The 19,939-nt window shown below is 55.4% G+C and overlaps 1 protein-coding gene across 3 annotated transcripts; it reads right to left on the reverse strand.

Moving 5' to 3' along the window:
- Nucleotides 1-3,326: 3,326 nt before the first annotated feature.
- Nucleotides 3,327-12,747, reverse strand: GPRIN2 (G protein regulated inducer of neurite outgrowth 2). 3 transcript variants are annotated; one of them, XM_057734028.1, is made up of 3 exons: nt 12,517-12,619; nt 7,555-7,659; nt 3,327-6,610 (listed from the first exon to the last, which is right to left on the reverse strand). In XM_057734028.1, the coding sequence occupies exon 3, from the start codon at nt 6,602-6,604 to the stop codon at nt 5,240-5,242; it is 1,365 nt and encodes a 454-aa protein (XP_057590011.1). In that variant the 5' UTR covers nt 6,605-6,610; nt 7,555-7,659; nt 12,517-12,619; the 3' UTR covers nt 3,327-5,239. The 3 variants fall into 3 exon arrangements, with proteins under 3 accessions (XP_057590011.1, XP_057590012.1, XP_057590009.1); XM_057734029.1 differs by lacking the exon at nt 7,555-7,659 and having other exon boundaries at nt 12,517-12,747; XM_057734026.1 differs by lacking the exon at nt 12,517-12,619 and having other exon boundaries at nt 7,555-7,817.
- Nucleotides 12,748-19,939: the final 7,192 nt, after the last annotated feature.

Below are 19,939 nucleotides of genomic sequence, written 5' to 3' on the forward strand. Positions count from 1 at the left end.
AGGCCACCCCGGGCGGAGCGGGTTTAGCGGCTCCAGCCTGCGCGCCCGGGCGCCTCTGGAAGGCGACTCCGCGGCCACGAGAGGGCGCCCGGGCTCCCGCGGCGGCCCGCGCTGCCCGGGTACCAGCCCCACTCTGAAGCCAGTGGACCACCCGACCTGCCGCCTGCGGCCAACGGCCAGGTAGGTGTCCCAGCCCCTCTGGGACCACAGCCCTGCTGGTTCCTGCCTCCTCCTTCCCCAGCCCAGTGGTGTGTCCACAGAGGAGGCTGTGGGCCATGCCCAGGGGATTGTATCAAGGGAGAGGAGAGTTGAGTTGAAATCTTCTCAAGAAGATGGTTCCCCTCTCTCTGAATTCCCCCAAATCTGAAGGGAAAGGAAATCAAACCAGAGAGTCTTCTTTAAGAGACGCAAACTGGGCTTACAAAAGCCACAAAGCTTGCATACAAAATGGCACCCTTGGCCACTACCTTCCCAGACCCTTTTTTTTTAAATATATTTTTTTATATTTATTTATTGGCTGTGTTGGGTCTTCGTTGCTGCACATGGGCTTTGTCTAGTTGCCACAAGCGGGGGCTAATCTTTATTGTGGTGCGTGGGCTCCTCATTGCTGTGGCTTCTCTTGTTGCGGAGCACGGGCTCTAGGCACATGGGCTTCAGTAGTTGCGGCACACAGCCTCAATAGTTGTGGCTCACAGGCTGTAAAGCACAGGCTCAAGAGTTGTGGCACACAGGATTAGTTGCTCCACGGCATGTGGGATCTTCCTAGACCAGGGATCGAACCCATGTATCCTGCATTGGCAGGCAGATTCTTAACCACTGTGCCACCTAGGAAGTCCTTTTCCAGACCCTTGATGGCTAAAAATGAAATGTGAACAGAGGGAGGGTGAAGCAAAAAGCTGAAGGGGACTGACCAAGTGGGCCTGGGGTGAGAGGCAATTTCACTCCTCCCCAGCTGGACTCCAGCACTCCAAGTGTAGTTCTTTGGTGAACCATAGACAATTCTAGCCCCAGCAAAGGCTCCCTACTTGGGCCTAGCTCAGGCCTTCTCAGTGTCTCAGAAGTCTTCTCCACCTGCCCCCAGCCCTGGCTCCTAAACACAAGTCCAGTCCCACACAGGAGGGAAGCAGAGACGAGACAGCATGGTGTGTCCTTACTGAGGCTCAGGCCATGCCCCAACTAATTACAAGCCAAGCAAGAAGATTCCAAAAACATGAAAGAGAGATGACCTACCTAAAGCCAGCAGATGGTACCACCCACCCAGCGTGCCCCTTGGCTGACCTAGCCAGCCAGGGCCCCATAAAGGCCAGCAAAACTGAGGATTGATAGGGTGCCCCTTCTAGCCTGGCCAAAGCCTCTTCACTCACCCGGCAGGACCACTGACAACTGAGTTCTCTCTTTGGGCAAAAGTGATGGAAACAACCTGACAAAGTAACACCAGGCTGTCCTAGGGAGGCCTCCTTTTCCAGGGAGAAGCTCAGAAGATACTTGGCGAGCTCATACGGTTTGGATTTTGTCCAAAGAGAGAAAGGACAGGTGGGAAGGAAGGGCCTAGACCAGTGAAAATCAGGAGTGCCAAGACCCTGAGCACAAGAAGAGAGAGACTGCTGTTTGGAGCAGAAGGGATAAAGTAAGGCAGAATACGTGTCCCAAGCAGAGTTCAAAGCAAAGGGTAAGGGACCTAGAAAGAGGCTCTGAATGAGGAAGGGTTAAGGACACAGAATGTGGGCCTTAATCATAGCCAAGCTGGCAGGGCAACAGCTAGTCCCTGCCAGTGGCTGTGGAAGTGGTACCCAGCAACAGCAGGCGTGTGCTAAGCTCTAACTCAGTGCCAGGCACCTTATGTGGGTTACTTCATTTACTCCTCACAGCAAGCCAAAGAAGGAGGCACCATTATTACACCCATTTTACAGATAAGGAAGTTGAGGATCAGCAAGGTTAGTAACTTGCCCAAAGTCTCATATCTATGGGTGAGATCCAGGATTCAAACTCAAGCTTTAGACCACTAAGCTATAGTGCCCCCCTCAATATCCAAAGTATCAGGACCTGCATTGGGAAAACCCCATTGGCCCCCTCTGAAATAAAAATCCAATACTTCTGGGGGGCAGAGACCCAATTCAGCTGACTCAGCAGGTGATGTCACAGTGGGACAGGGCCAGTCTCTGGTTTTCCACCATCCCCCACACTGGGACCTCAAGCCAGGAGTAGCCTATACTCTGGCAGGAACAGCTTCTCCCCCAGGTAGACTGGTGATCCGTGTGAGGGTGATGGCAACCTTGGACTCAGGAGATGCACACCCTGTGTCCTAACCAGGCCCACAGGTGACAAGTTCCAGGGAGCCAGGCTTCAGTTATTAGGGGCCCAGGTTGCCAGGAAAGAGCTGGAGGACAGCAGGGAGATCCCTGGAAAAGAGGGGATTCCTGCCTGAGCTCTGGGATGCTCCAAAGGACAGAATCTACCAGAACAAAACCACCAAGACCAGCCAGGACCAACTGGACCCTTCCTTTGCAAAGCTGTGACCTCTGTTACTTTATTTCAAATTCTAAACAAATCAGATATACACATAATGAAATCCACCACCTCCCAGAGCCAGGTCTGAAGGGGTCCCAGAAAGTCTGGTCAGAAATCTGGAGTCTGAGAGGAGGAGATCTGTAAACAAAGCTGGTGGCCATGTCCTGGGACCCTAAACTACTGCCAGTCAGGCCCAGCCAGGGAGGGGCCACAGCAAGAAGCAGGGTAGGGGGTTGGGTCTCCAGGTTGGATTCGGAAATTAAGCTGCAGCTGCTCCAAGCAGACCTGTCTGCAGAGGCTGTGCAGCCTGGGCTAGTGAGGCCAAGGACACCATTTCCAATGTTTTGGGATGGCAAGCTTACCTAGGAGGGTATTCTGGGGACCCCAGCCATGCACAGCCCCAAGCTCGGACACTGGCCGGACTGGATTCCATAAACCCTGCAAACCTTTATCTCAGTCACGATGAGGTGGGTGGATGGCTGGGCTAGCCCTTCCCATTCAGGGCACAGCGCAGCCTGCCATCTTGGCGCACCAGGTGCAGCCTAGAGGTGGCAAATGGAGAATGAACTCATGACAGTTTGCATAAGACAGAGGAGAAAGTCTCTTCATGAAGGGTGTCACTGGTCCCAGCCAAGCCCTGTGGCATGTGGCCTTTTACCTATCCCTCCCTAACCTCTACCTGTCTCTCCTTATCCCAGGTGGTAGCCTCACCTCCTTGTCCTCAAACGGGAAGCCTCAGCTTCCTGGAACTCCTCCTCCTTCCTAAATCCATCACACACTCGTGTGTGTGTGTGTGTGTGCGCGCGCGCACACGCGCGTGCGCACGCCCAGCCCTAGCTCCATCTCCCCTCCTTGGCTCCCACACCCAAGTCCTGCCTGGGCTCCTGCTTCCCACCTCTTCCACACGAATCTCTCCTCATGGCAGCCAAAGGGAGAGTGCTATCATGAAATCTGTGTCCACCCCTGCTTCCACAGCTCCTGTAAAGTCCCTTTCCTCAGTCACACCAGGAGCCTCACAACTGGAATCCCCTTGCCCGCCTCCCAACCCAACAAACACCCCAGTGCAGCCTGCACTGCAGTGATTCACCACAGCCCAGGCAGGACAACCACCTCTAAGCCTCTGGCCGGGCCATGCTCCATGCCTGGTGTGCCCTTCCCTGTTCACCTACCTGTCCAGCCCTGCCGCGTCCTCAAGACCCTGCTCAGCTCTGGCCCTGTGTGAAGCTGCCTCCCTACCCCAGTTCATCACCCCTCCCCTCGTGTCCCCACAGCTGGGGTTCCTGATGCACCCACGCAGGGCCAGAGATGAGGGTGCCCTGGTACCCACGTGCCCCTCGTCAGAGGGTGACATGCCTGCCCTGAGCCACACACAGCAGGCTGCGCAGTGCCAAGAGCCTCCTGACTGCTTGAGAACCTGCGTGATCGCATTTTGAAAGGGGGGTAAGGTCAAGTCCCCTCTTGCACACCACACCCACTCTCTCTGCCCCAGCCCCACCCTCAGAAGCAGCTCTGATTCGCTGTCATTTCCAAGCAGGGGTGACATTTTACCCAGCCTCAGCTGGGAGTGGGAAAGGCACATTTGGGGGTAAGAGAGCCCCATGTTGGGGCCTTGCGATGCATTCTGACCTGAAGCATGCCTTTCTCACCTGGTTCCTTCAGCCTGTTAGAATGTCACTCCTGCATGAAAAGTTAACCCATTGTTGCATGAATCACTTCCACCTCAAGAGTACTGGGCCCTTTGGGGTAGAGAGAGGTAAGCCAGCTGTCAGGTCCTGGGTTCCTGGGTGCAGAAGGGGGCCCAGGAGCAGGGTCAGGTCATGGGCAGGGCTGCCCTGACCCCACCCTCCCATGCCAGGTGACGCTAGGCAGGACAGCCTAATCTTTGCCAGCCCCTGACACAATGACATACCAGAAGGCTGGCTCTTAGAAGTACCCTGCAGCCCTCTGTAATGCTCAGAGCCCCCTGTCCCATGCACTGAGAGCACAGCAAGGGCACAGACAGCTTCCTCCCCAAGGAATCTACAGAACGGGGACAGAACGTGGGCTCGGTGAGCTCCTCTTGCTCACAGCTGCCCTGCACCGCTGCCTCCTGCAGCAGGAGAACACTCCAGGCTGCAGCCAGCCCCGGCTCTCCCCTTAGCCACCACCTCAAGCTGTCCGCGCCAGGGCACGGCCACTATAGCGCTGCCAAATGTCTGTGGCTGCATCTGTAACGCAGGGTGCAGAGGTGAAGACTCAGCAGAGTAAGATGAAGAGCACAGCACGTGGTACATGGGAGGCCTCGACAAGGTCAGTCCCCTTCCCTAAAGACTCAGACAGTCCTTGCCACTTGGGGCCCCACGTCTCATGTTAGGGATTCACTGTATCTCAGCACTGCTATGAAAATAAAGCCACCAAGAGGCCTGGGGGAAATCATGGCAGAGTTCTGAAAAGAGACTGAACAGAAAGTCAAGGGTTTTTACAGAAAAGTCAGGATCCCTCTTATGCACAGTGTTGAAACTGTCCCAGAGTTCAGAGCTGGGATGTGCAGATGTGGCTCTTGGAAATCAAGCCCTTACAAACTAGCCCAGCTGCAGGCGGCAGGGAGCCCCCAGACTGCAGTCCCGTGGCCTGCAGGCAGCTGAGAACAGAGACACATCCGTGGGTGCCGGTGGGTCCAAAGGGCACGGGGCCCCCATTGTCCGTGGGGCCGAGTCTGCGGGCCCAGGTCAGCTCCAGAGACTGCAGCTCCTCACTCAGGGGCAGCACCGGAGCAGCCGCAGCAGCTGGGGCGCCGCAGGGACCGCATGACAGCTCCAAGGGGCCCCCTCCGGCCCTCGGCAGACAGGCTGTCCTCGCTGGCAGGGGCCCGCTGCAGCTGTTCAAACTGCATCTCCAGGTGCTTCTGGATGGCCACGCCGAGTACCTCAGGGTCCACCGCAGCTCCATACACCTCCCATGTCATGCCCTCAGCATCCCATTGCACATCCCGCACAGGGGACGGCGTCTCCTCCAGGCTGGACCCAAGCGTTACCTCTGGGAACGTGTGCAAGGCCACAGGGGCTTCCAGAGGCGGGCTGGTGGCCACAGCCTTGCAGACGGCCTTGGGGGCCACCTGCACACCAGCATCCTGGGCTGACAGAGGGGACGCCAAGATGGGAGCCAAGTCACTTGCTGACGTCATGGTCCACATATCCTTGGTCCTGGCGCCAGGCTCCATAGCTAAACTGGTGGGACCCCAAGGGTGGGCACAGCAGTGGGAATGCCCAGGAAGCCCCCCAGTCAACCTACACTGGAATTTCCCCCCCTGCGGAGCCTGCAGCCCGGACTCACTCACGGACGCCACTAGCTTGGGGAAGGCCAGGATCCCTGGGGCAGGAAAGCCGCAGCAGCAGCCGCTGGCCCCTACCTCCCTCACGCCGCAGAGCAGGGCTGCTGGGGGCAGGGCATGGTGGGAGGTGGTGGCCGACTTCCCAGTGGCTTTGGGGCTGCTGCCGTGGGTCACTGTGCCTCCCAGGTCAGGTGGCGGCGCACACACCTGACTCTCCCCCAGTGTCCAGGCTGAGGTCGAAGCCTCATCCTCCCAAGCCAGGTCCCTTTCCAGGCCTGCGAGGGCTGGGCCACCCTGGCCAGAAGTGCTGCTTGACTGCAGCCGAGCCCTGCGGACAGGCGAGCTGCCCAGGGCCGAGCCGCTGAGGCTGGCCGCGCGGGCACCGCTGTGGCCCCGGGTCTGGGTGCTGCAAACCAGGTCCGAGTGGCTCCTCTGCACAGTGGTGGCGCTGGGGTCCTGCAGGCGACACAGGTGACCAGCGCCCATGGTAGACACGTTGCCCACCGTGCTGCTCCACCGGGGACCCACGGCACCGTGCTGCGGCCGGGGGCTGGAGGCCTGTGCCTGCTCTGTGCTCTCAGCCAGGTGCCCTTCACCCTCCGGCACCTGGGCACCACCACGCGCCTCACCCGGCTGGGACTGCCACACAGTACTGCTGGCACTCTTGCGGAGCTCCGGCCTCTGCCCCTGGCCTTCGCCCAGTAGGCTGGAGGAGCTCCGGGACAGGGGCTGAGGGCGGGGACGGAGGGCTTCCTGGGCACCTGTTTCAGGGCGGCTGGATCTCATTGCTGCCTGCAGGAGAGAGAGGGGACGGCGTTGAGTCGGGTGCAGCTCCTCTACTGGGGGCTCACAGGGTGCAAGGCACACGGCGGGGACAACTTCAGTCCCAGCCTGCCTGACCAGTCAAAAAGCCACAAGCAAAACAATGGCAGGAGACCAGACACTCAAATCAAGGTCACCACACATTATACACCGGGATGACACTTCAAATATCTAAACACCAGAGCTGAGCAGTCAGAACCAGTCCTAGGGTAAGGTCCTGGAGACCACCCAGAAGGCCGGCTGTTGACTCTTTACTGCTGGGTTATGGGAAAGGGGGGAGCCAGGGGAGAGGCCAAGCCTGCTGGGGCCTTGGGGGCAGGGGCTTTGGGACAATAAGTCTTAGTCAATCAGCACAGAAGTACTGCAGTATTTTAATAATCAGTAAAGCCCGACTGCGGAACCCTAGCCTGGTTCCTCCCAGAACTGCCAGCACCCCGCTCCCTTGGACTGGAGCCTCCTTAGTGCACAGCGAGGGCTCGGACGAGTTCTGTGGGATGAGCCAGAAATAAATACAGGACGCACTGAGAACCAGCCCGGGCTCTCCCAGGCCCCTCCTCATCCTCTCGGGAGTAGCCTGGCTGAGCGGTCACGTCTCTGGGGCTCCGTCTTGGCTGCTGGGAAGGGGAAGGGTTTCATGGCTCCCACCACAGGCTCTAAGGGTAGGAAGAGGCCCCCGCATCAGCCTTCTGCGCTCAGGGCTCACTCGGCATTTGCTCATTCCTCCCATAGCCATCTCCTGAGCACCTACTGCGTGCCACGCTCTTGGAATTGGGCGATACGGAACTACTGATAATTTAGATCTGCTGTGCCCCCCAGAATGGGGTCTAATACACGTCTCTCCCACTATCCGAAAGCAGAGCATTCCTATAAAACCTCTCATAAACAAAAATGGTGTAAAGCAAAGAAGCAATTACCTTTTCTTGTCAAAGCAAAAATCCTCTTCAGATTTCTTTCCATTATTGAAAACAGGTACTAATTAATGCACGTCTCTCATAAAAACGAAGAGGCATAAAGCGAACCTTTGAAAAATGGGGGATACCTGTACCACCAATCAGACACCTGCACCCTTCTTGCCCCTGTTCCCTCCCTGCCATTCCTATCCCTTCCTCTAGCCACACAGAGTCGTCCAGACCTGCCCACTGGCCCATCTGCAGCCCAGAGTCAGCACCAGCCTTTCCACCTTAGTGTCTCCTCCCAGGGAAGCTTTCCCAAGCAGGACTGGCTCCATCTCTGGCTGAGCACTGTCTGGCCTGGATGGAAAAGTCTGGCCAACTGTGGGCCTCCCACCAGCCTAAAGCTGTCAAAGCCAGGCCTGTGGCCTGTTCCCTGCGGTCTTAACACACAGCTGGCATTCAGAAAGTATCTGCCGTGTGTCTGTTGGAGAGAACGAGAGAATACAAGAGTAAACCCACAGAGGAAAGGGCTGAGTGCCAGCCCTTTCCGGAATGGGGTCTGAGGGAGGGCATTTCCAAGGCAGGAGAGCTCATTTTCCGTGATGGATCAGAAAAGGCTTCCTGGAGGACCAGTCACGCAGGCTGGGCCTGGAGAGAGAGGAGGGAGACGGTGCCCGGTGGAAGGAACAAGGAACAGGGTGAGCAGAAAGCGGGAGGCATGTGTTCAGAGCACAAGAAGGGGGCAGCAGGCTGGGGGCTGGGCGGGGTCCCGGAGGGAGGGAGTGGGGTCTGGGCACCTGGGCCAGCCTGGCCCAGGCCAAAGCTGTGAATTAGAAACATTACTCCGAGACTCCCAGCCAGGCAGGACCAGCTGGAGAAACAGGGTGGGGACCGCAGGCGACAGCTGCAGTTTGGGCAATCCCAGTCCTGCCCTCCCAGCCTGGGCTAATAAGAACGGCCAGGAAACCAGTCACCCTGGCCAGGTGAGCAAGGCCACCTGAAAGGGAATGCGGGAAGGGTTCTCGGCAACTCAGTTTCTGTATGTTACAAATGTCTTGCTGTCCCAGAACCCAGGATATGGCTGGCGGCTATTTGAGCCAACAGTGAAGATGTTTCTAGAGCAGCTGTCCCCTGAGAGCTCCAGGCTTGCTATGAAGCCCCGTCAGCACAACTTTGGCAATGATAGAGAGAGCTGCTCTGTGCTGTCCAATACGGTAAGCACTGGTCACATGTGGCTACTGAGCACTTGACATGTGGCTAGTGCGACTGAGAAACTGATTTTCTGATTTTATTTAAATTTAAGTAATTGAAATGTAAAGGGCCACCGATGGTTAACGATGACCATACTGGACTGTGCAGCTATAGCTATGGTCCCAGCCTGGGCAGGAGTGTCCTGTCCTGGCTGCTCTTTGGGGCTGAAGCCAGACTGGTCCCTGGAAGGGTCAGGAAAAGGATGAGTAGGCAACAGAGGACTAAGGCCCAGGCCCAGCCCTCAAGGAGTTCTAAGATAGACATATAAACAGAGAAGGGCAACAAAGCCAGTAACAATCACAGTGATGATAAGAAGAAGAACAGCTCCCAGTGCCCAATCACCCACCGTGTGCCAGGCACTGTCTCATTTAATAGTCAGAGCAACCTCAGGAGATAGGTCATCTTCCCCATTCTATGGAAGAGGAGGCCAAAGCTCAGAGAGGTTTAGTGACTTGCTCAAGGACACACAGCTAGTAAGTGGTTAAGCCAGGAATCAAACCCAGGAGTGTCTGAGGCTCTCTGTGCTCCCTCTGAGCACTGCGCAGACCTCCATCCTGGACACCATCGCTCTCCACTGGCGTCCCCATTTATTTACTGTTGCTGGGACTCAGCTGGAGTCCCAGCACCCAGCACAGCACCTGGCACTCCCAGGGTGCCCACAACATGCCAGTGGAACAAGTGAAAGAGTAGGAACAAAGCCTGGATGTCCATCCCACCCCACTTGCCTCTTAGCAGCTTTGTAGGGTGCCCAGAATCAAGAGGGTGGGAGGAGCACCTGCTGGCTGGCAAGGCTGTGGTCATAGCCCCAAAAGGCAGACAACCACTGAGCCCTAAGTCCAAGTATGCCAAGGAAGCCCTATCTGGACAGCCTACACAGCCTCTGGCTGAGCCCCTTACTCTGGACCCTCCTTCGCAAACAGGGCCATAAGGAGGCTGGCCAGGCCCTGGCCCCACTAAGGAAACAGGTGGGACAAGGCTAGGGGTACCCTCAGACTCCACCAGGAGCTGGTGAGAAGCTGTCAGTGACAAGGGTCTCCCTGTGCCTGTCTCACCAGATGGCTGTCTAGTGCCCAGGGTTGGTCATCACTCAGTGAGAGAACAGTGACCACAAAGACCCCCCGGGGTTGGGGGAGGTTATATTTCTGTTGGTTCCCTTCCTCGACCCACCTCCACAAATGGCAGGTGACAAAACTGAGACCTGGAGCAGCTCAGAAATGTGAAGGAACCCACAGCTGAACCCCAGCTGGCCTTCCCAGCCCGAAGGAGGAAAGGGCTTTGAGGGAAGTTACTCAAGTTATGCCAGGGAAAGGAGGTTTCCCACACCCCCTACCACCAAGAAGGGGGTCCTCTCAGAAAGCGATGGAGCCGACCAAATGAACCTTGGAGCCAGAGGCGAGCAGGCAGGGCAAGCGGTCTGCTTCCAATCCAGACTGTTCCCCTTCCTGCATATGTGCACTCAGGTGGCCCCCTAACCTCTTTGAGCCTCAGTTTCCCCAATCTGCAAATCAGAAATAAAGCCCCACCCTGCAGGGCTGTTGTGTGATGGCGTATGGACTACCTGGAACAGTGACTGTTAACAATCTTATCTTTCCTCCTGCCATCACCAGTGACTTGTGCTCAAGGTATCAGAGGAGCAGTACCCGGGGGGCAGAAAGATGGCTTTTAGGAAGCCATCGAGACACGCTATCGGTTAGCCTGGTCTTGCTTCTTAATCTTTCCTACGCTCATCCCATCCTAGGACCTAGTTACCACCAGTGTTCCCAATGTCTCCACCATCACATTGTTTCCAAGTCTAGCTTAAACCTCAACTTGGAAGGAGACCCATGTACATGCTCATACACGCATGCATATGGACACACACAAGTATGGAGTCTGCATTCTAAATGCCCCAAGTGGCATGCCCATCTGCCTTAAAAATCATGGAAAAGGCTCTGGCTTCATGCAAAAAAAAGACCCTGGGAAGATATTTTAGCCTAAGTTAAAGCACAGGCACAGAGGCATGCAAGACCACTAGTGTTCTTTAGGTGACACCTTCATGTTCTCTCTCCTGCCCCATTTGATGCCAGTCAAATTTGCAATGTGGCCAATTCCCTGTTGCCTAGACAGGACTCTCCTGCTGCCTCCGTTCTGCTTGTCAGCAAGTGGAGGAGCAACCAGTCTCACGTGCAGCATTCGACCAATGTCATTTTGAGTAAAAAATCCCAGTCCTGCAGAAACTTCCAGAGTGGCCCAACCAAATAGAATGCTAGGTTGACCTGGTCAGAGGTTCCAACTCCTGCTACATTGCCCTAGCAGAGGAGCCCAAGGCCTTTGAAGATGCGCCCAGGGCAATCACCAAGGCCAGCGCAAGCAGGCTCCATTACAGACCACACTTGTGGCATCCATATAGGTCTCCTCTTTTATGGGACAGGCACTTGGATGATGACTTCTGCTTCCAGGAAAACCAGGACAGGAAAAAGCAAAGCTATGTGGTCAGGAGGGGAAATTGCTCAAATGTTGAGCTTTGGATCTTACCCCTCAGGGACCAGGGAGGCATACACACCACCCAAATCCCTCACTGCATAGTGAGGGTGTGGCAACCTCCAGCAGGTGGTCTGATCCATCCCAGCAGCAAAAGAGGGCCAGACAGGACCGGACTGTTCAGGGCCAAAGTTGGGGAATGCAGCAGGAAGCATTCCTGAGCTACTGACAAGTGTTTGGAGGGACAAAACCTACCCATCACAGAGTGGATGAAGGCGCCTTAAGAACAAGATGCCCAGGTCACAAGTTATACCAGGAAAGGGTTCTGGGGTAACAGCGGGGCAGAGGCCCCAGGACCCAGATCCGCTCACCACAGAGAGGCCTAGGCCCCACCAGCCCCAGAGCTTCCTCCCCTGAGGAGGATTTGCCCATACTTCCCAGAATGAAACTGGGATGGAGAAGGTCGTCCTCCAGGCCCAGCTGCCCCAAACCTGAAGCAGCCCAGGTGGCTGGTGTGTCCCTATCTGCGTGGCCACGGGCACCCATGAACCAGCATAGGTCCACGCCCTACCCGTAGGCCCTCCAGAGGCCGACATACAGGCCGGTTTGCTGTGTGAGCCTGCAGGAAACAGCATCCACACAGCTGCACTCAGCACACCAAACATACAGGCCGCCTCTGGCTGCGGGGCCAAAGGCCCGAACACACCACACCGTACAGTCTCCCCCAGGGCAAGGGTCCCTCCCTGCCCCTCCCACAAAAAACCCACCCAGACTCAGGGAGAAGGTCCTCAACACGAACCCCCAAACTAGGCTACAGACCTTCTCAAGCAGCAAAGACAGTGACTGAAGGAAGAGGGGGCTGTGGGGCAAGGGGGCAGGGATGGAGGGCAGGAGCAATGAGAGGGAAAGGAGGTCTGGGGCTGGGGGCAGTGGGAGGAGGGTGGGATGGGGGGTGGGGATGGAAAGGGGAGGAGGAAGAAGCGATGGGAGCAGGGGTGGAAGCAGAAGGAGACGCGGTCCTGGGCAGAGTGTTAAGAAATGGGAGGATGCGCAGAGCAGACGTGGAAGAGGGGATAGGAAAGGCACTGAGACCAGAGATGGGAGAAGGGATGCGGCCGTGGGGGGTGCTGAGCACCGGGCGGGGGCCGGGATGCGGAGGGTCCGAGCGCGGGGTGAGGTGAGGAGTGGGGTTCCGGGGCGCAGCAAGGGGAGGCGCCGCCCATCCCACCCTCCTTCGCCCCGACACGGGCGAGAACGGAGCTGGGCTCTCACCCTCTCGCCGGCCCGGGGCCGCGCAAGCCGGCGGAAGCGCTGCTCCTGTGGCCGCCACAGGTGCCCGGCGCGGCGGCCCAAGATGGAGCCGAGCCGGACCTGGCCTGGGCCGAAGACGCCGCCAGCCGCCCTCCGCCCGGCCCGCGGAGCCAGCGCAGGGGAGCCGCCGAGGGGCGACCGGGGGCCGGGGTGGGCAGCCGCGGGAGAGGGACCAAGGGGGCCGCGGCCCGGCTCACCTGGGCCCGCCCCCGCGCTCCACCGCCCACGTCGGCGGCCCGGCCCCGCCCCCTGCTCCCGGCCCCGCCCCCACGGCCCCTCGGCTCCCGGCACTGTCCCCACAGCCTACTGTCCCCACAGCCTACTGGCCCCGCAGCCCCGCGAGCCCGCCCCTACTCGGCCCCGCGAGCCCCTAGCCCTCCTTCCCGACCCCCTCCCCACGGCACGTCCAGATTTACAGGCCTGCCCAAGACCCCCATCTTCCAGACCCGACCCCGCCGTCTCCAGTCTCAAAGGCTCGGCTCGCCACAGTCCTCCAGCCCCCGACCCAGCTCCCCAGCCCAAGTTCTCATGGTCCCGCTCGGCCCTTGTTCCCCTTCCTCACCACGCCCCACACAGAGGTCTACAGCCGATCTGGGGACCCCCTTCCGCACGGCCCCGCCCCATGTTCTTGGTCATCCGAGCCCCACCTGTCACAAGTCACGGACTTCCCACCCTACCCTCGAGAACCCCAGCTCTAGGACCTGCCCCCTGGGATACCTGGTCGGGTCCCTCCTAGCCCCCGCCCTGCACACGCCCATTCTCCAAGCCCTGGACCCCACAGTCCCATCCTCTCAGGTTTGCTCTGGCAGACCCCAAGACCGACCCTGGTCCTTTGAACTCCACCTCCACCGCCCCGCCAAGACCCAGGCCTTGTTCCCAGAGCCCTTCACCCAGCCCCCACAACTAAACCACCTAGAGTCCATGGCCAGAGTTGCTTCCCCAGTTTTGGCCCCAAAGCCCGTATTCTCCCACACCTTTCCTCACCCCTTTCCTCGCCCAAGTCCCTATCTCTACCTTTGCCCGCCAAGCCAACCCAGCTGCGGGCATTCAATCTCCAGCCCGCCCCCGTGAACCCCAAGAGCTGGCTTGCACACTGACCCCGTGAGGATGAGCTGATGCCACCCAAGCCCGCACCCCTTCCTGCGGCTCTCTGCAGCCCCAAAACGCCCTGCCTCACTCTCTTCCCGCCCTGTGACGCCAGGAGCTGGTCCAGGCCCTGGGAAATCCTGATCCTGCCTTACGAGGACGGGGGCCTGTGCGCTCAATATCCCCCAACTTCTGACAGCCGCGGGCTCCGTACACACAGACTCCCAACAGGTGTCCACCAGCCCAGACTGATCCTGACCCCTTCTGCCCCCGAGAGAGTCCTACCACCCGCCCCCAGGGCTCCTTGTAAGAGAAGCCTGTCCTATCTCTGGGCCCCAGTCTCCAAGAACTGAGTCCCAGGGTCGACCCTCCTCCGCTGATCCCAGCTGCAGGGACCACTGATTTGTTTGACCAGCCCTTTGCTGAGGTGTCTGCACCCCTCTGGTTCAATGGCCAGAATGGCAATACCATCTCTGCTGCTCTTCCAGTTTGGGAAGACCTCAGGCCCCAGCCTCACTTTCACTTCTCTGGTCTCCCCTCGTCCTACGCCTCCACCTAGCATCAGGAGGGGACCAGCAAAAAGTTCCCCAGCCATTGGAGAGTGGAAAGCCCAGGCAGGAGCCTGAACCATTCACTTGCTGTAGCCGCTAGCCTAGCACCTAGTCCAGAGGAGGGGTGTGTGGCACTGTGCAGCAGGGGTGGCCTGGACCTCACACCCAGCTGCCCCCACCCAATGCCTTGGTGTGTTCTCTGCATGTGAGACTCCTCCCAGCCTTAGTACCCCTGTCTGTACCTCTGAGCTGCCCCTCATCAGTTTGTCTCATAGACCAAAGTAGACAACAGATACAGTCATCCCTTGGTATCTGCAGGGTATTTGTTTCAGGCCCCTCCACAAAAATCAAAATCCTCAGATGGGCAAGTCCTATAGTTGGCCCTTTATATCTCCGGGTTCCACATCCTTGGATTCAACCAACCACTGATCGTGTTTAAGTTTGCCACCTGTGGCTGACTGAATCCACACATGTGGAACGTGCGATACAGACGGCTGACTATACTACCGTGTCACACACAGCATTTGACCCTGTGCGTCATGCCCTCATGCTTCTCTGCCTGGCTTTTAACAACAGGCATCACTGTCTACTCCTCTCAGCCTGAGATCCTGCTGCTTAGGGCCTGGAAGCCTTGGTTTTACCTCCTCTGCCCCTCCCCACTCAGTGGTCAGTTACAGCTTCAAGTTGGGATCTCACTCACTGGTGGAGAGGGTGGGACTCTGCTTAGGAAGACGCAGACTGTCCTAAGCACCCCTTTCCAGTGCGGTCTCTTTCCCAGGCTCTAGCAGATGGCTGGCCTCCTCACCACACACAGCCTGGCAGGAGTATTCGGCCAAAAGGGGGCAAGTTGGGGATCTGTTTGCTGAGGCCACCACCCACTCCTGCCCCTGTGCAAGAATTAGGGCCCCTCTTCCAATATCTCAGGAATCTTACTCTTACTCCCTTTTTAGGGAAGTCAGCAGAGCCCCAGGAAGGGATGAGCTGTGTGGGGGCACACTGAGAGTTGGTGCCAGATCCAAGACTCAGCCTTGGGACTCCCAGCCCCTGAGCATCAGAGAGCCCCCGAGAACCTCACTGCAAGTGTTTCAAGGAGCCCTGCTTAGAGGTAGGTGTCAGTAGATGTCTGCCATGCTGGATGCCAGCAGATGCAGCCTGGCTGGACCTGCCGTTAGGGTCTCTGAACATCACCCTGGCCTTGGCCCCTTGTCCAACTGGTCCTCTTCTTCCATTTGTGGCTGGTCAAGGAAGATCCCCTGGCTGCGGTGGCTGCCAGGGGAGAGCCCAGGATAGAGAGTCAGACAGGAATTACAATCCCAACACCCTTGCATATTCACTGGCTCTGTGATCTCACACCCAAGCCAAACCATCCCTCTCTCTGGGCATCAATTTCCTCATCTACAGAATAATTATTCTTACCTTACAGGGCTATAGGAAAGAGAGAGTTTGTTTAAGTGTTCTGTAGAGTGTTCTTGCTGCTATCAGTCTTTTGATCAAATATTTATCAAGCTCTTACTTTATTCTGGAGATACAAGCTAGGACGGCATGGGGTGGGGGTGGGAGTGGGGTTTGTTGATTGCTTTGGTAGAGAGAGGAGGCTCTTGGCTTAGGACCTCAAGGCTCAAGTGCCATTTCCTGAAACTCAGAGCCTGACAGAAGAGAAGCAGGTATAGTGGGCTCAGGAGTTCAGTAGGGGCATGCTGGGGTGGGTGAGACAGCAGGTGGAGAGGCGAGAGGCACATACAGGACTGGTGTTCCCCAGGAGGTCTGGGCATCACGGGCACAGAGGTCCCTGAAGTCACAGGAGTGGATAAGGTCTTCAGGGACAGTGTGGAGAAGAGGACCCAGGACCCACCTGTGAGTAACCAGGTGGCAAAGGACTGAGAAGGAGCAGCCAGAAAGGGAAGAGGGAAACCGGGACACTGCTGTGACTCTGGGCGCTTAGAGCAAGCAGCTTCAATGAGGCAATGGAGCAGAAGCTGGAGTGGATGGAGGCATGCGTCAAGGAGAAAAGAGGAAGACAGTGTTTGCACAGCCTACTCTTTTTAAGGATGGCCATAAAGGGGAGAAGAAAGAAAGGTGTAACTTGGAAAGGCGTGTGGGATCAAGAAAGAGATTTTGGTGTTGGTGCTGTTTTTTGGTTTGTTTTTTAATACAATGCATCACATAGTGGGTTTCTTTGATTTCAAGCAACAGAAAAAAACACTGGTTAAGTTAAGCAAAAAAGGAATGTGTTGGAAGATTGAGGGAGCCCAGGATGGAAGCTCATGTGAGAGAGCTGGCCTTGGGTCCTCAAGACAGGAGCCAAGTGACTGCAGACCCCAGCAGCAGGGGCCACTCCACCATCTCGCCCTACCACCACACTGGAAGGAAGGATTTCAGCTGTTTGTCCTTTGTGTGCCTCTCAATTTGAGATTCAAAGAACCAGGGCAGCAGAAGCTCATTTGACTGAGCTAAGGCCACGTGCCCTCTGTCCTTGGACGGTGAGAGGTATACCTGGCCGAACACATCTCTAGGAGCATCACACAGGACCCACCAGGACCACACACACAGGGCATTGTCCCCAGAAGGAGAAATGGACACTGGGTGGCCAGGCACAGACAGATCCACTGCACATTGTAACAAACTGAGTATATTTGACAGCAGGGAGAAGGGCCCATAGAGAGGGAGCGGATGAAGAACAGGAAAGAGTGGCAATCACTGCTGGCGTAAGGTCCCCAGTAGGATCCTGAGCATGGCAAACGAGAGTGGGATGATTTCTCTGTGCAACCAGGGGGCAAGAAGAAATGATGGGGTAGTACCTAGGTAGGGCACTAGGTTTGGAAACGGAAGTTTTTTAGTTTCTGTTTTCTAGTCTGATGGTTCTGTTTTCTCTGTGTAATAAAAGGCAAGATCATGTGCTGAGTCAGAAAGGGGAAGATGGAAAGGTAGGAGGGGCAAGGAGGAGGAGGTTTGAAACAGTCATTGCAGAAATTGGAAGAGCCTATTGGCCAAAGAAATGCCATAGAAGATCACCAAGAAATATTGGGGCCCACGCAAGCCTGGGATCAGCAATCATAAAGAAAGAATCTTCATCAAAGAAAAACATGTTTTAGTTAGGACTCATAGTTACAAGAGAATTAGAGAGTTACACTTTTAAAGGTGCTTTGACCCATCTCCACGTAACCAATTTTCAAGAATGAGCCAAGGTCCCCATTCCTTCAGTAAAAATGGTGAACAAAGCCTTCTGGATACTGCTGGCCAGGAGGACACATCCTAGCCCTCCAGGCACCTCTGCTCTTACCAGCTGAGTTGTTGACTTACCAAAAGGCAGTTGAGTTTGTATCCAAACTTATTACTGCAACCGTACACGTTATCATTATGCAAGGTAATTAAATAGCACATGAACCGATGGAATATGAATATGAAAAGCAACTTTTGTTCCTGTGAAAACTGGGTTAAATGCTCTGGAAAGTGAGTCATCAAAACTGCTGCCAGTTAAGTGTGGGAAAGGCAACTTGAAAAAGCATAGGAAGAAAATCATAACAATCTAGACAAATTCTGAATCAGGTTGCTCCCCAACTGTCTCTGAGTTAACTAACTTGCCTATTAACCAATCATTGATCGGAACTGAACCCTGGGTAAAAGGGCTAAGGTTTAGGCAAAGAAGAGAATTTACTGAGTCTAGCTTTGAGCACCGCAAAATTCAAAGGCTCTGTCTCTTGCACTGCTTCCCTCTGATCCCCTCTGGGTTACAGTCATTCTTACCGGGCTCTCTCCTCTTAGGAAACAAGATTGCTGGCAGCCCCAAATCTACATCCACGTGTCCAAGGATCCACAAAGTAAATCTTACCCTGCTCAACAATCCTGAGCCAAGCGGGGGGGAGCTCTTCAATTGGCCAACTTGTGTTGCATGCTCCTTCCGGGAGGGTGGGGACAACGTGCTTTGACTGACAGTCCCGCCAGGGTCACAGAGAGTGGTGAAAAGGCAAGATGCTGTTGCCAGACTACAGAGAAAGTGACGCTGAGCTGGCCCAAAGCACAATGACCACAGGGGACAGCATCTCTGGGAGTCTCAGAAAAGGAGACACTGAAAGCTCAAAGGTGTCAGTGTGGCATCAACACATAAGGAAGAGAGAGCTTTGACTAAGTAGAAAGGTATATGTTTGTTTTTCAGACAAAAATATCCCTAGAGTGCGAGAGACTCCTCTAACCATAAGATCGATGAATGAAAATAAACTCCTGGAGAGAGAAGACTCCTCAGGACCTGGCATCTAATAGATGCTCAATGAGTGAATGAACGAATACCTATTACCACCTTAGTTTACTCCACAAACATCTTACTGAGTTCCTAATAAGTGCTAGTCCTCAAGCCCTGTGTAATGGGAGATTCAGGGACAGCAATGACAGGCACACAGACAATTAGGTCGCGGTGATTAGAGGAGACAGGAGGGGCTGGGGCACAAGAGGAGAGGCCTTGTAAATAGACCTCTGTGGCTTTTTGCTCCCCAGAATCCATCCCCCAAGACCGAGATTGCTGGTCATCCCCCAACACTTATTCTTCCTTTCTATAGCAATAGAACTCCTCTAGCCAAGAACATGACTACCCAGAACAAAGGCCACATTTCCCAGACGCTGCAGCGAGGCCTGCCAAGGGACGAGGTTCTGTCCAGTGAGATGTTAGCAGAAGAGATGAGTGCTATTTCTTGGCTTTGCCCTTCAGAAAGAATGTGCCTTGCCCTTTCCCTCCTCACTTGATGGGATGAAGTCATGGCATTAAGCCAGTCCTTAACATTCAGATAAGGGCAGGGCCCTAGGAATGTCAGGGCAACAAGCTAGAGAGGACCTAAATCACAGCACTGTGCACTGCCTTTCAGCCCTGGACTATTTATGACCAAGTTTCTCACGAAAGAGGAATTAACCTCTAGCCTATTGGAGCCACTATTTGGGGTGAGGGTTCTCATGCAGAAGGAAAGCCTGTATGCTAATTTATACAGAATTTTTACCTAGAAGAGAAGTGCTGCAGGTAATAAAACTTAAAATATGTTCTAAATACATACTATTGTGGGCTGGAAAGCTGGAAACCTGTGTTATACTACACTAAAGCAGTTGATAAACTGATTCCTGCAGTGCCTTGGAAAGTTGTCTGTAGCTCTAGGGAAATGGTTGAAAATTTCAGGATGTTGGGGTTTGCTGACTGCTTCTTGCCACACTCAACAAAGTCCTACATGAGCTAGAAGAATCTGGATCGAGATGGCAGCATGCAGGCAGAGATGGGAGCAGGGGTGCAATAGTGCTAGGGGAAGTTGTCTTTGCCTAGGGGCTACGATCTAAACTGAAAAGTTTTTCAGGTTGAAAAATCCCCCTGCTTCTATAGCACAAACGGAGGCAGATATAGGAGATGTTCCTGAAGAAGTGGTATTGGCAAGAGACAAGACTATAGACCCCAGTCTTTCTCAAGTACTTTCAATGAAAGGTTCTCGGCCTGACAATGCCAGCCAGCTCATTGGCAAAGAACAGATCAAGGATGTTGCTTTCTAGTCCAAGCTGAATGTTTTCACTGGTCTCAAGGTGAGAGGGAGGTGAACAGGTAGAGCATACAGGCTCATAAATGAAAGAAAAGAGTTTTAAATTCTCTTACATGCCGCAAACTAAGATTTGATGGACATATATTTCCCAAAAACCACAAGCCAGGCCAGCACCAGCCTGCATTGCTGACTCAAAGCAACCAACCCGAAGCCACGAAACCCACACCAGCAGGAAGTGGGCTG

This window comes from Hippopotamus amphibius, chromosome 5 (genome assembly GCF_030028045.1).
Source record: "Hippopotamus amphibius kiboko isolate mHipAmp2 chromosome 5, mHipAmp2.hap2, whole genome shotgun sequence".
In the NCBI taxonomy this organism is placed as follows: Eukaryota; Metazoa; Chordata; class Mammalia; order Artiodactyla; family Hippopotamidae; genus Hippopotamus; species Hippopotamus amphibius.

Excerpts from the sequence above, each read along its gene's own strand:
- GPRIN2 (XM_057734029.1), bottom strand. The coding sequence starts at position 6,604 with ATGAGATCCAGCCGCCCTGAAACAGGTGCCCAGGAAGCCCTCCGTCCC.